Source organism: Perkinsus marinus (assembly GCF_000006405.1).
Source record: "Perkinsus marinus ATCC 50983 genomic scaffold scf_1104296927446, whole genome shotgun sequence".
NCBI lineage: Eukaryota > Perkinsozoa > Perkinsida > Perkinsidae > Perkinsus > Perkinsus marinus.
This window is the reverse complement of record NW_003217134.1, coordinates 47520-62645: the sequence shown is the minus strand read 5'-3', so window position 1 is coordinate 62645 and position 15126 is coordinate 47520. Positions and strand designations below refer to the sequence as shown.

General features: G+C 43.1%; 5 protein-coding genes across 5 annotated transcripts in view; all 5 read left to right on the top strand.

Moving 5' to 3' along the window:
* Positions 1 to 602: 602 nt before the first annotated feature.
* Positions 603 to 9230, top strand: Pmar_PMAR015640 (serine protease, putative; the record flags this gene model as incomplete). The annotated part of the gene is made up of 15 exons (XM_002788858.1): positions 603 to 621; positions 1085 to 1160; positions 1317 to 1398; positions 1616 to 1679; positions 1732 to 1835; positions 2544 to 2636; positions 2701 to 2748; positions 2902 to 2968; positions 3689 to 3765; positions 4714 to 4772; positions 4815 to 4928; positions 5208 to 5292; positions 6176 to 6304; positions 7794 to 7903; positions 9149 to 9230. The coding sequence occupies 15 exons, from the start codon at positions 603 to 605 to the stop codon at positions 9228 to 9230; spliced, it is 1209 nt and encodes a 402-aa protein (XP_002788904.1).
* Positions 9231 to 9254: 24 nt separating this feature from the next.
* On the top strand, positions 9255 to 9903 carry Pmar_PMAR015639 (hypothetical protein; the record flags this gene model as incomplete). The annotated part of the gene is made up of 4 exons (XM_002788857.1): positions 9255 to 9283; positions 9453 to 9492; positions 9576 to 9599; positions 9715 to 9903. 4 exons carry the CDS (start codon positions 9255 to 9257, stop codon positions 9901 to 9903), a joined length of 282 nt encoding a protein of 93 aa, XP_002788903.1.
* A 126-nt stretch (positions 9904 to 10029) lies between these two features.
* On the top strand, positions 10030 to 11016 carry Pmar_PMAR015638 (Nuclease PA3, putative; the record flags this gene model as incomplete). Its single annotated transcript, XM_002788856.1, has 1 exon — positions 10030 to 11016. One exon carries the CDS (start codon positions 10030 to 10032, stop codon positions 11014 to 11016), a length of 987 nt encoding a protein of 328 aa, XP_002788902.1.
* Positions 11017 to 12220: 1204 nt separating this feature from the next.
* Pmar_PMAR015637 (conserved hypothetical protein) lies at positions 12221 to 13303 on the top strand (the record flags this gene model as incomplete). Its single annotated transcript, XM_002788855.1, has 1 exon — positions 12221 to 13303. The coding sequence occupies one exon, from the start codon at positions 12221 to 12223 to the stop codon at positions 13301 to 13303; it is 1083 nt and encodes a 360-aa protein (XP_002788901.1).
* Positions 13304 to 14607: 1304 nt separating this feature from the next.
* Positions 14608 to 15126, top strand: part of Pmar_PMAR015636 (Nuclease P1, putative) — a gene marked incomplete at both ends in the record, with an annotated part of 642 nt that continues 123 nt past the window's right edge. Inside the window, one exon of the mRNA XM_002788854.1 lies at positions 14608 to 15126. Within this exon, the coding sequence (XP_002788900.1) occupies positions 14608 to 15126 (519 nt within the window).

Sequence of the window (15126 nt, the reverse complement as noted above, 5' to 3'; positions counted from 1 at the left end):
TTATTTATATTCTGTATGTCCACTACGAACTCAGAAAATCCACTGGTGATACCGGTGTCACCACGGAAGCGTCGGAGAGAGAATAATGATGAGGGTAATAAAGGAGTTGCTGGAAGTGTGGTATTGAATTAGGGTGGCATAGCTGCCCCACTCGGGGAAGTTGAGTGTATTAGGGTATAACCTAGGGTGGCATAGCTGCCCCAGTTGGGGAAGTTGAGTGTATTAGGGCATATCTTAGGGTGGCATAGCTGCCCCACTCGGGAAATTTGAATGTATTAGGGTATATTTTAGGGTGGCATAGCTGCCCCACTTGGGGAAGTTTATTGTATTAAGGTATATCTTAGGGTGGCATAGCTGCCCCACTCGGGGAAGTTGGTTGTATTAGTTTGTATCTACTAGGGTGGCATAGCTGCCCCACTCGGGGAAATTGAATGTATTAGGGTATATCTTAGGGTGGCATAGTTGCCCCACTCGGGGTAGCTGATTGTATTAGAGTATCTTCTAGGGTGGCATAGTTGCCCCACTCGAATAAATTGGTTGAATCGAGGCATATCCTGAGGTGGCATAGCTGCCCCAAATTGATCAAACAGAGACCGCAATTTATGCCTTTAAAAACTGCTTGTGATTGAAGAATTTAAATTTCGTCAAGGTGTGGTATAAATGAGGATAATATTTGCCTTTTTTACGCAATAGGAAATCCACTTGGAGTTAGGTAGTAGTAAACGGTGAAGTCCTGGGATGATATCGGTACTGTGCAATGTTGGAGGAATATATGCTCGCTCTCCTCAGCTGAGCTCGGGAGTTTCTAAGGCTATATATAGAAATTCGGGCCGAAGTGTCCAGGGAAATTGAAAAATTCTCTCAGAATTTTCATATTGTCACCAACTCATGTAGTTGACTATGTGCATATTTTCCCATACTGGTACTGTGTGGTTGGTAAAAGGCATCAAAATGGATCACAGTGAGATTCATTGTAATGTCTTTAGCAACTTCGCAGTTGTAATTGCAAGAATATCGACTGTGTCGTAGTAGTATACTTAATGGTTCCTGAGTGGTCATTTGATGTGAGTTGTTGTGTTTTTAGGGTCGACTCGTCGTGGTTTGGCTGGAGAGGCGATGACCCCTCGAAGAGGAGCAACGCCTAGTAGTAGGCTTCGACCGTAAGCGGGTACGCGATTCTGTGCAAAGCTCCACTTGTAATTCGTCAAGAAGTTAGCAAAAAAGTAAATTTTCAAGTATGATCATATTTTCGTAAATTAGATGTATGGGATAAATCATGATTCGATGATGCATTCCTTTAAGTATTGACCTTTTAGGAGGTTATCATCCGGCGGTGACGACTCTGACGGGTGCACCGACGACATTGGCGACCAACCGGGTGTTAACAGTGTTGTGAAGGTAGAAAACGTACATGGTTTTTTTCGTATGTATTTTCGATCAATATTGTGAAGATAAGATCGATATCCATTATCTGTAAAATTGTAGTAGAGAAACGCATACGTATATGATCTTCGGAATGAAATATTGCACTTGAAAGGAAATCTCAGTGGTTGTTGTGCGCACGCGGTCGGGATTATAATATCCGACTGCGAATATGCTGATTTTTTTATTCTAGGTTTTTTGCACGCACTCTGAGCCCAACTATTCGGCGCCGTGGAGTTCCAAGCCCCAGGTCTCCAGTGAGCCATTGATTGTCACGACTACATATACTATTTATGCACACTACTTCAGGCACGTCGACTGCATTTGCGTTCACCGCAGATGGCTGTGGTGACACATCTCGAGGGTTGCTGCTCACTAATGCCCATAGCGTTAAGCATGCTGCTGTTATTCAAGTAAGCGTAATCTTATGGTGAAATTATTTGAGATGCATATACGTTCGATGACTATTCTTCTCGTCAGTGTGGGAATATACGGAATAATATTTTGCAAATTATAGTTGATTTTTGTATATCTCTACCTAAAATAATGTGTGGATTTTCATAATATAGCGAGGAAACTCACGAGCTGAGTTGAGGGAAGCAAACATATATTCCCACACTGCACGGCATTGGCAGTGTGGGAGAATATGCACATGGTCAACCACATATGTTGGTGACAACATGAGAATTCTGAGGAAATTTGGCTAAATTCTTGTTGCTTTCTGTACACTTCTACCCTAGTTCGTATATAAACTCCTATAGTTGGTAAGGAAACACCTAAGGTCAGCTGAGGAAAGCGAACATATATTACAACACTGGTCCACAACAAAAGAGAAATCCAATCCTAAGAGCGCTCTTGAAGCTCAGGAGGGGTCTATTGAACACACCGATCAAATTTGTTGTAGTAAAGCGACGAACTTCGATTCACAGTGTCAACCTTGAGCGTATTACTGTCACTCTTGCATGGTAATATATTAAAAGTATTAATGTACTCAACTGTTGAGTTCAACGTATATTCTCACACTGCACGGCATTGAACTCAACAGTGACGGGTACATATTGGTATGTGTAAATTCGAAATTATTCTGAAATTGAGGGATATCGTTGTATTGCTATGCTCAGGTGAAACCCCGTGGTAGTTCAGCCAAGGTCGTCTGCAGAGCTCTTTGTGTGGCATCTGAGTGCGATCTGGCTATTTTGGAACCTGTTTTCGAGGTGAGGTCAATGTGTGTTTAGGATTTAACAATGTGATGTGTAGGATAACGAAAATGCTAAGAAGGAGTTCTGGAGTACTTTGGAGCCGCTAAAGTTAGCGAGAAAGCTACCGGTGAGTTCTGCTAGTGTTGGAATATATGTTCGCTCTCCTTAACGAATCTAGGTAGAATTTTCCAAAATTTCATCAGAATCATTATATTGTCACCAACACATGTGGTTGAGTATATTTTTAAATACTGCTGGTGAATGTGCTATGATATTTCAGAAGCTTGGTGATGATGTTACGGTGGTTGGATACCCTGTAGGAGGAGACAACACCTCTGTTTCGCAAGGTAGATCGGACATCTAGACACGACTGTATAGAATTATCATTCGTGTGTGTAGACATCATGTAGTAGCTTGTGTAGGAGCATTCGTGAGTAGATCAAAAAGTAAATTTTTCTTTATCCCCGGGTACTGAATACCGACGTGTTGACGACTTCGTACAGTACATGTCAATTTGATCGATGCAAATGTGTGTTATTTTGAAGAACAAATTTTAGTGAACAAGTTGTCGCTATCATCACAGTCCCAAACGGGTACTCTCATCACACTTGATTACTCTTTATAAAGAATCTACCTGTCTGGTTATGTATGTAAATATAGTACTTATCATTTTTATCGCTATCGAATATTGGCAATGTTACACGTACGACTCCTTATAAAGCAAAATTTCAAACTGTATTGTTATGTATGTGATGATAATAATTGTCATTTTTACATTGTATAGTTTCAGATCGATTCTCACTAACTTGGAAAAATAACGCATATTTGCATATCAATTCGGCACGCACTGTGGAGGAAATTCCCCCAACGCGTGTGATGGAGTTATTGCCTCGCCTGAAGTGACAACATGAAATTGAAATAGCAGTGAAAAGACGGCGACAAACGATTTTCGAGGCGATCGTTCCTTCTTGTGGCATTTGGAATTTCAGTTGTTGTAGCATGTGAAAACTCATAATTAGCGATGAAACTTCTTCAGGAGTTTTATTGACGAACACACTTCGGCTCAGGTGTGGTGAGCCGTATAGACTTGCAAGAGTACACTGCTCATGGTTCGCCTGGAGCTCCTAGACTACTTGCGATACAGGTGAGTGTTGGATGTTTTTATAAATATCATAGATCGTTTTGGCGCAGGGTTCAACTGGTGACTATATGGAAATTTTGGGAAATTATTGTTGGTTTCTGTGCACTTTTATCTGAATTTGTATGTAAACTTCTATATAAGGTGAGGAAACTCCTCGGTGAAGCTGAGGAAAGCAAAAATTTATTTCCAAACTGATCATAGATGTCGTAAAATATGCACATGTGTCGGTGACAACATGAAAATTCTGGACGGAAATTTTTGGGAAATTCTTGTTGGCTTACGTTCACTTCCATCCGGGTTCTTATGATCAGTGAGGAAACTCCTGAGCTCAGCTGAGAAAATCGAAAATATATTCTAACACGCTAAGCGACTCTAGGGCAATTTGCAATGATCATAAGTTGTCGAACTTTATTATGAATTCTCATTGATGCAAGTCATCTTAACGACGCGTCTATCTGCAGTGTGGAAATATATGCACATGGTCAACTACAGTGTGTTTCAATTTGATATGCAAATGTGTGTTATTCTTCGAGATTAAACTATATCGCATAAACAATGTTGACATTGCTATGAACGTGTGATATGATGTGGTAAAAGTAACCTTTCGAGACTGTCATAGCGACAAGTTTTTCACTATCATTAATCCCGGAATAGAAAACGACGCACATTCTCCACATTTACATATCAAATTGGCACGCACTGTACATGTGTTTTTAACAATATGGAAATTTTTGGGAAATATCGTTGATTTTTGTATACTTCTACCCAAAATTCTGTGTGGATTTTCATAATTTAGTGAGGAAGCTTACAAGCTCAGTTGAGGAAAGCAAACATATATTTTCACACTGTCCCAACTGCCTACCTTATCCCGGCGTCGTTGATTATAAATGTCCAATGCATTCATACCCTTATACACTTCGTGGTGAAGTTGACAAAACGTTTTCCTCTCAGATTGATGCTGCGATTAACCCAGGAAACAGCGGCGGCCCAGCGGTGGACAACAACGGACGGTAAGTTGAAGTTTTGTGAGATCGAAATGCAGTTTCTGGTAGGTGCATCGGAGTAGCGTTTCAAGCCTTGAGAGGTGAAGGAACCGAGAATATCAGTTATATAATACCAACTGAGATTGTCAGACACCTTCTGGAGGACTTTTACAAGAATGGCAGGTGAGCATTGGAGAGTGAAAAACAGTTTGGTGAGATATGTGTTACGTGTATTAAGCACGGCATAAGCCGGTGGAACAGCCTTTGGGGCAAATCTAAACATTGCGCAGTGGGGCTATACATACCTTCACTGTTCGCCCACCTTAGGACTGCCCCCGATACACGTAGCGATATGTAAAGTGTATTATATATGTTCATAATTATCATATACTTCAGCATTATTATTAGGAGTACTATATATGCGCAATGTGGAATAGCGATTGAATACCACTCGTCCTTCAGATATACTGGATTTGGTGATGGTGGCTTCGTAGTGCAGCCATTGGAGTCGGCATATATCCGTAAGGAACTCGGCATGCCTCCTAACGTGAGTCCTCATATGCGTTTATTACAGTGTGTTCTATTTTGAAAAGTGCATATCTTTTCGAATACGCATAATTTCACAAACAAACTTTCACATATTAAGGCTAATTGGATGTGAGAAATAAATAAATATAGCTGATAGCTCTATATCGGTCGCCGTTTCACTTGTAGGAGGCATGGGAGTGATAGCCCCACCGCGTGCTGTCCCGATTTGATAGTCCCAGTTGATTCTTTCTATGATGGGTCGCGGAAAACTCCTCTAAATGTATATATTGAGGGTTAATATGAATATATTATGAATTTAGACTTCACCGGAGTTTGACCCTTTTCACGTGAAGTGACGTAAACGTTTGTGAAAAACGCGATATTTGCACCTTGCAGTGGTCGTGAAATGTGTTTTTCATATCACTAGGGTAAAACTCCGTATTTTTCGAATATGAAGATGCGACAGTCCGAGTTGAATAGTATAATATCCTTTACATTTTGTATAATTTGGAGTTCCATCCGATTGATTTGAGAAACATATTTCATCGCGAATATCGCATTTTACGCCACTTCACGTAAAACGGGTTGTGAAACTCCAATATGTTTACTGCTAAGGCACTTGATCCTTTTAGCGACATTTTCATATGAGGTTATATAACGTAACGATTAACTGGGTAAGATGTTAGTTATATTCGTATATTCAGATTTCTGTAATCACTCTGTTTTTGGTTGAGAAATTAATCAGTGGAATTACTGAATTTAGGAGTCTATAAAAACTCAGAAAATTCAGTAATTTTTTTCGTGGCGATACGGCATAAAAACACAGATCATAAGGAGTACGCCTCAAAATGACCGCCAAATTACCTCATCACTGGAGTCCTATGGCATTCGCTAACATTCAGTTGACTGGTGTACGAGTTCGTCGTATAGAGGCAGCAACGTCAGCAGCTAGTGTGTTGAAGGTTGGTGATGTCGTGACCAGTATAGGAGAACACAACATTGCCAACGATGGGACTGTTCCTTTTAGACAGGTGAGAGGTGATTCTGGGTTTTACAAAAACTATGAGATAAAATTAAATTTTTTGGTGGAATATTGTAGATATTGGTATTTGAGGTAGATGCTAGCAATACTCAAATAGTTTGAGTTTTACTCACGTGTAAGATAACGCCATGGCGTTATCTGTTGTGAAATCGCCACGTCACCCAGGGGGAGACGATCAAGTGTGTCAGGACAGGAAGGGTGGAATCAATGAAGTTTCACCCTAGTGATATGAAAAACATATTCCGCGACTACTACAGGCCGCGAAGATCGCGTTTTTCACCGAGTTTTACGCCACTTTACGTAAAACGGGTTGTGAAACTTCAATAAAGCGGGTATAACATCAATCCTTTTGGTATTGCATTGAGACTATAGTTAGAAATTTAACTTTACCTGGAAGTGCTGTAGATATAAGTATTTGAGAGAGATGATAATAATACTCAAATACTTTTAGTTAAATTTAGTCGAACATAAAGGGTCCGATAGCAAGACCTAAAACTATGAGCAGGAGAGCGCGCCAACTGATCACCCAGAAAGGGGGAGTAACGACGAACGAGCGAAGTCCGCATCCCACCGGGTGGAAGGGTGGGCGAAAACGACTACTTCGTGATGGTCGTGAGAGATCTCAGCGCGCGAGCTGACTTCGACTACTGCGCATGCGTGCAAGTAGAGAGTTTTACTTCGTTACACATCTGTACCGTCCAATAATAGTCCCGTAACACTAGAAAGGCAATTCAGCTGATTCAGAGCTACGCGACACCACAATGCATCAAGAGAAGCAGATACTGTTATTGCGTTATATTTGCAATATATCGCTTTGTTGAGATGAGGTCGAGAGTTTCCTCACTAAGAATTGTAGAGAAACAATGGGAATTTCCCAAAATTTTCATATTTCCACCGACACATGTAGTTGAACATGTGAGTGTTTTCCCACACTGGCTGAAGATGTTTGATATTTCATATCTCCGAGACGTTGTAACATAATGTTGGAGTAGGAATATATGTAATCGCTTTCCTCAGCTGCTGAGCTCAGGAGTTTCCTATACAGTGTTGGAGTAGGAATATATGTAATCGCTTTCCTCAGCTGCTGAGCTCAGGAGTTTCCTATACAGTGTTGGAGTAGGAATATATGTGATCGCTTTCCTCAGCTGCTGAGCTCAGGAGTTTCCTATACAGTGTTGGAGTATGAATATATGTAATCGCTTTCCTCAGCTGCTGAGCTCAGGAGTTTCCTATACAGTGTTGGAGTAGGAATATATGTAATCGCTTTCCTCAGCTCCTGAGCTCAGGAGTTTTCATATGAGTTTATATACGGATCGTGTATGGAAATCAGCAGAAATTTCACACTTTCGCAAATTTCCATAAAACACTCTGCGTGGGATTCGGTCGTTAATTCCCCATCGCTCGCCCCCGTTTCTGAGTCATTTATTTCCGAGCTCTCCTGCCCTGCTATGTAGGCACGTGAACTTGTTTTTTTTCAGGGCGAACGAATTCCTTTTATCTACTTGTTGCAAAGACATTTTGTTGGTGATACTATATCGATTGGAATATTCAGGGACCACAAAAACGAAGTGTTCAACTTGAAACTGAGGTCAGTAGAGTCTGCGTTATTCGTAGTTTTGCACGGTATAGTTTGAGACAATTTTCTCATATTCCATTCGCATTTCGCGAGGAATTTTCACCATAGTGAATATCATATACTGGAGTCTCACCCGTGATGTGAAAAACACTAATGAAAAGTATTTTCCACAATTCACTTCGCGGGAAGCAATTGTATAATTACACGTATACAACACATGTATATGTATACTACTTACATATGCGTGTTGCAATTTACATGGAGTATTACGCCACTTTACGTTAAACGGATGAAACTCCATTATATGACTCTGAAACTGTGTTAGAGACTTTGTAACACGGGGTTCGAGAATTTTGGGCTATGTCGACTTTTTGGTTATGTTTAAACTGTGTTTCTCTGATTGCTATCTTGAACGGTGACACACGGGTATTTTCGTGTGTCCACATAAAGACAGTGTTGGAGTAGAAATATATGTAACCGCTTTCCTCAGCTGCTGAGCTCAGGAGTTTCCTATACAGTGTCGGAGTAGGAATATATGTAATCGCTTTCCTCAGCAACTGAACTCAGAAGTTTCCTATACAGTGTTGGAGTAGGAATATATGTAATCGCTTTCCTCAGCTGAGATCAGAAGTTTACATACGAATTCGAGTAGAAGTGTACAGAAACCAACAAAGAATTTCCCAAAATTTTCTCAGAATTTTCATATTGTTATCAACACATGTAGTTGACCATGTGCATGTTTTTACCTACTCTGTGTTCTAAAGCGAGCAATAGGTTAACTTGTATCAGTGACCGATTCAGCTTTGAGAAATAACGTTCCCCAGGGTTTAATAATAATGGAGAAAATGATGTTACTATTGTGATGACTTTTACACTGGGAAAAACTGATTGTTGAGAAATGTGGAAAATTCAAAAATTACCTCCTATGGGAGGTTAACAATCCCAGGCTCTCGTCCGCGACCTTGCTTAGCATTGGGGAAAGAGCTCGAGTTGCGAATCGATCAGCCAGGGAGGGAACGATCCTACCAGGCATGCCCCATCGTTGAGGTCGATTTATGAGTCATAAATAAATTATTTTTTTCATTTTTTGTCATAAATTTTTTTCATCACTCGATGTCATAAATTATGACATCGAGTGATGTCATAATTTAAGTTTCTTTTAATAAGAAACTCGAGTTCTTTTTCTATGCTCATAAGTTAGGTTACGTAATGATACCCTGACATACAAACGCGTCTCCTATTATTTTCGTTTTTCAGCAAAATTGACCCTCTTGTGCCGGTGGAACCAAGATTCGGCCCTGATATCTCATCGTTGCTGGTTTGGTGTTTTTGCCTCTGACTGAGCCCTTTCTGCTGTGTGAATATGGTGACAATTTCGAATCAGAAGCTCCGGTAAGTTTATTTTCGATCGACTATTTAGCTTTGAGTGATAACGCTGTCTAGGATTTGATAACAATAGGGAAAATGACATGTGCATGGAAAACCGATCAATGAAGAATGCAGAAAGTTCAAAACAGAGTTTTCCCCCGGGAATATTATAGGTTGAAAATGATCTTATTAGATTCGTCTTTGCGAGTTGTGGTCACATGGTCATCGTAAGAGTAGTGATGACGAGGTTGTGATACTACATCAAGTTTTGGCGAGTGAGCTTACGATTGGCTATCATGAAATAAAGTGCTTGCAGTTAGCCAAGTTAAATGGAGTGCAGGTGAGTTAGCTTCACTGAAACTGCAGTAGTGCTCAGAGTTAGACCACCCCGTCCCACGTGTCTCGCGCGTGATGCACTGTTCACATGTGTTTCTCGACAAAAACAAGTTTTTCAGGTGAGAAACCTGAGACAGCTTGCCGACGAGGTGGTGAAGATTGAACAACAAACTAACCACGAGTCGATGATGACATTCGAGTTGGTGAATGGCGATGTTGTGGTTATTCCTGTTGAGGAAGCGATAGAGGCAAATGAAGAAATTATGAAGCGCAACAAGATTGCCAAACGAATGAACTTTCGAGAGTGATATTGTTCAGTGGAAAATCGCGCACGTGAAAAGATATTCTCGGTTATTTCCCAGAGTGTTGTAGTTGGTTTGTTAAGTAAGTGTGCGAGTTTCATGACTTCATTGCAGTTGTGAAGTACTTATTGTATGTTATTCCGTTGTGTATCTCTACTGGCCGCTACGTTAGCAGTTGCTTTTGCGTGGGGTCACGATGGTCATGCAGTTGTTGCCCAGTTAGGGCAAGAGCGTATCAATAAGGAGACTCAAGAGGCTATTGATGCTATAATGGGCAAAGGCGTCCCCATGTACAACTACTCCAGTTGGGCTGATGATGTCAAGTATGGTCCTGATGGAAACGAGTGGAAATGGTCGTCTCCTCTTCACTACGCCGATACTCCCGACTGCCATTTCGACTACGCCCGAGACTGCAAGAACGATTACTGTGTTGCCGGTGCTCTGAAGAACTACTCTAGACGGGTCGTTGATGAGTCCCTCCCTTTGGAACAGCGACAAGAAGCGCTCAAGTTCATCGTTCACTTTGTTGGTGATGCTCATCAGCCTCTGCATGCTGGTAACCCGAAGGATAGGGGTGGCAATAAGATTGACGTCAGTCTGGGGTTTGCTCGACATCAACACACGAATCTCCACTCTACTTGGGATTCGGCTCTCCTATATGAATTCCAAGGGCGTGGCCATCGTGCGCGCGGTGCACCATATTGGACTGTCACTGAGGACGCTATTGATGACGAGCTTGATAAGGGTGGAAGATACGCTGGCGATGTCGATGATTGGGTCGAGGACTGCGAGAAGTACGGCTACGATGCGTGTATTGAGAAGTGGGTTGATGAAACTGCCAAAGCGGCCTGTGAATACAGCTACAAGCACATGAATGGCTCACGTGTTGTTGACAATGATTATCTTCCTATGAAGTATTATGATGGCCGTATTGAAGTTGCAAAGGAACAGCTCGCTAAAGCCGGCATTCGTTTAACGTGGTTGTTGAATAACTTGACAGCCACGACGAGCAGTTCAGCCACGACAACAGTTGCTCCGAACGCAGCGAATGAGATGCCTCCGATGTTCAGTGCCGGGGTTTTTATTCTTCTCGTTGTATTTGTTTTCAATGTACTATAATCCTTGTTGAACTACCTCACTCCATTGTGGTCTCTCCGGCTACTAGCACTTGCTGTTGATAATTGTCCTATCTAGACGTTAGTGAGCCAGGAGTATCCCATCGAGGCGTGTTGTGTGGTTAGTCGAGGGTTAGAGAACATGTGAACTTCCCATTAAGTTGGTGTACAGGGTGGTGCGAGAATGGCCTGACCTGTTGTGATTTCGTGGCGCGTGATTGTTGATGAGCAAAATTGATATCATTTGGAGGTTGCAGCCGTTACGGCGGCGTTTGTCTATGTCGCCGATTTTAAGTTTGACGATAACTCAGTGCGCAATTCGAATATCAGAACTGTTCATACAGCAGTGGAAAGACCTCGGCGATTGCTTTCGAATGATACTTATTTCGTTCATCAACTGAGGCGAACTTACAAGGGGTGGGCACTTCATTTTACACCTCCCTGTAGCTGGTCTGTTGTTTCTGATCATCACACGTGATAAAGACTGTCAGTGTAGGCATCGATGAAACTTGGGTTGGCAATTTCCCCCGAGATGGTGATAGCCAACCGCTGGATCGACTAGTATACGCTGTATACTTCTGGTTGAGCGTTTTTAGCATACCGGAATCCCGGTTGCTCGGTGCGTGAATAATTGTATTGTCCGACTCGCCGGAACTAGTGAGGAAGGTGCCGATGAGTGGTACGTGCTTGTTATTAACAAGTTGTTAACTCCTTATTGTTCGGATTATGATTCATTCAGAGCAATTGGCTTGAACAGAATTGGGAACATATTTGGTTTCCTCAGTGGAGCTCGGAACATTTTTCACTATGCTATGGAAATTCGCTCACGACTCAGGGTGAAGGTATACAGAAACCAACGAGACATTCTCGTCGAGAATCCCCTGCAATTTCCCTACTGTAATCAAAACATGTGACTAATCATGTACACTGGGCTCAAAGGCGTTATAATCAATGACCGAAGGCTTATGGGATAGCTCAATGTACGTAACGATGACAGCTCTAGCCAAGATCGTTGTGAACAGTCATTTCGTATAGTTACGATAGTTCAAGCTCGCGAATCGAGTTCCTCTGTTCAGGATTGAAAGAAACGCCTGTTTTTGTTGTTGGTATCTTCGTGGGGCTCAGTGCTGCGCTGTGGTCGCAGCTGAGGTGATCCTGTGGAAGCTAGAAACCAGTTGAAGTGCAATCAACCTGTATCCACATTCGGAATGGTTTCATCATTCGTTGTACTTGCCTCTGTTCTCCCATTGGCTGCTGCCTGGGGTCTCGATGGTCACGGGGTTGTCGCTACAATTGCTGGTTTCCGCTTGACCCCCGAGGCGAGAGAGGCCCACGATGCTATCATGGGAAAGGGTGTACGACTGGCTGATTATGCTAGCTGGCCTGACTATGCTGCCTTTGAAGGCCCTGAGGAGGTGACTTCGGTTTGGGGTTGGTCTGGTGCTATTCACCATGCTGATACTCAAGGTTGTCACTTTATATACTCTCGTGACTGCAAGGACGACATGTGTGTTGCTGGAGGTCTGAAGAATTACACTCAGAGAGTTGTCGACGAGTCTCTCCCCCTCTCCGAGAGGCAAACTGCCATGAAGTTTGTCGTTCATCTCATGGCTGACATTCATCAACCACTTCATGGTGGTAACCTTTCTGATTCTACTGGTATCTATACAAATGTGCAGATCGAGTTCGCTAACTTCGTGACTACTAATCTCCATTTTGTTTGGGATTTCAGTTTACTGGATCAGTGGGAGATGGATCGTTATGCTGGTGATTATATTATGCAACGTGAAGATGTTCCTCAGCGTGATAGAACTCGTTTTTGGAGTACACTAGTTGCGAGTATTGGTGAGAAGCTGCAGAAGGGTGGTGAATATGCAGATCAAGTCGACTCATGGTTGGCCGATTGCGAGCACGACTTTGACCAGTGTTTGAATGACATGGTTGATACGGATGCTCAGCTTTCTTGTCAGTTGGCCTACACTAATGTGGACGGCACTCCTGTCGTCAACGGTTCTGTGCTTCCTCGTGAATATTACGATACTCGTATTGCCACTGTCGAAGAACAAATTGCTAAAGGAGGTGTTCGTCTTGCTTGGTTGTTGAATACCATCTTGCCTGCCAGCCCCTCTACCACCACCATGCGCCCTACAGAGGTTACCACCACTACGATTGCCCCTGGGTATTGTTCCAAGGCTGATGAGATGTGTGCCAGCAAGACTCCTGGTTCCTATTGCAAGTACTGGTTGGACATTCCAACTTGCTTCGGCAGCAATGAGCCCTGCTCGTGTTAACTTGCATATGAACGACTATTCTACCTTGGTCTCTTTTGTTATATAGATGCTTGGCCTTCTTTTTCTTATTGCTTAACCAGTAACAGTCAGCGGACGTATTGTGCGCGCTTAACTTTATGCTACAGCTTGTTGTATATACCTGATACGTTTCGGAGTTCACCTCCCGATTATGTACTGAATGTATTGTTGTGTTGTGACATCGAAAGTAGGGCTCAGAATTGGAGTTGACTTCGTGGCCTAGACTCTGAATGCAGAGCGAAAGGAGTTTCACTGGATTTGTTGCGACTTGTTATGTCTGTCCATGAGTGGAATCGACTTCACTAACAGTGAATTTGGTTCGTAGTAGGAATCGATTTCGCTGTTAGCAATCAACTGTAGGACTCTTCTCTACATGTCGAATTTCTACGGTCAAAATTTGTGTTGCTTCAGACGCGCTGAAGAACTCGGTTTTTTTAACGCGTGTAGGTGCAAAAGGATATCTGGGGATGGCATAGTTGCCCCACGTAGCGAAGTTGATTAAGGCGCCTGCCTCACCTGGAGACATTCATTGTACGAAGGCATATCTTGGGGTGGCGTAGCTGCCCCACCTAGAGAAATTGATTGTTCTAGGGTATACCTTGGGGCGGCATATCTGCCCCACAAAGAGAAATTGTTTGTTCTAGGGTATACCTTGGGGCGGCATATCTGCCCCACATAGAGAAATTGATTGTTCTGGGGTATACCTTGGGGCGGCATATCTGCCCCACATAGAGAAATTGATTGTTCTGGGGTATACCTTGGGGCGGGATATCTGCCCCACATAGAGAAATTGATTGTTCTAGGGTATACCTTGGGGCGGCATAGGCATCCCGTCTGGAAAAACTCATCGGACGAGAGGGAAATATTTCGGACTGGCATAGCCGCCCCGGCTGGAGAGGTTGATCTTAGTAAAAGCGCGATACTCGCATGTATAGCTCCCACCCTATTTAGTAGAGGATTGCGACCATGCGGGTCGACAGCGACCACAAAAGGGGGAGGGGGAAAATCGTGACACAAAAACCGGGACACGTCGGATTCATAAGTTGCTGCTAATAGGCACTGTATCAGAGCGCCACCGCCTAGTATTGCCCAAGAGAAGCTACCAGTGGAGACTCATCCCACGTACCGTCCTTCACTCGCTGGTTGTGGCCATAGTATGTAGTCTCTACGAGGAGCCTCATAGGTGCACCGAAGCTCGGGCGTGACGGAGAGGGGTCAGCTGCGCTGCGCTGAAAGCTTAGAACGAGTTCTACACCAACAGTGAGTTTTCACTTTACCGTGTTACCATGTTCAACAAGGTATTCGTTATCGCCCTTGCTTTCCCTGCCGCTGTTGCGTGGGGTCCTGATGGTCATGCTACTGTAGCCGACGCTGGAAACGAGCTCTTCAACGACAATGCCAACGAGGCCGTAGCTGAGATATTGGGCGAGGGTGTCAGGATGGCTGATTTCGCCAGTTGGCCTGATAGTGTCCTTCATGGTCCCGATCGCTCTGAATGGGAATGGTCGTCTGGCTTGCATTATGCTGATGCTGACGACAATTGCAAATTCGTATATTCCCGTGACTGCAAGGACGATTACTGTGTTGCTGGTGCCGTCAAGAACTATACTCGTCAAGTGGCGGACACCAGTCTTCCTATCGAGCAGAGGCAGGTGGCTTTGAAGTTCCTCATGCACTTTATGGGTGACATTCACCAGCCTCTTCATGTTGGTAGGAAGTCTGACTATGGTGGAAACACTATTCATGTTAATATGGAGTTCGCAAACCACGAGTATGGTGCCCTCCATAAAGCCTGGGATGAGAAA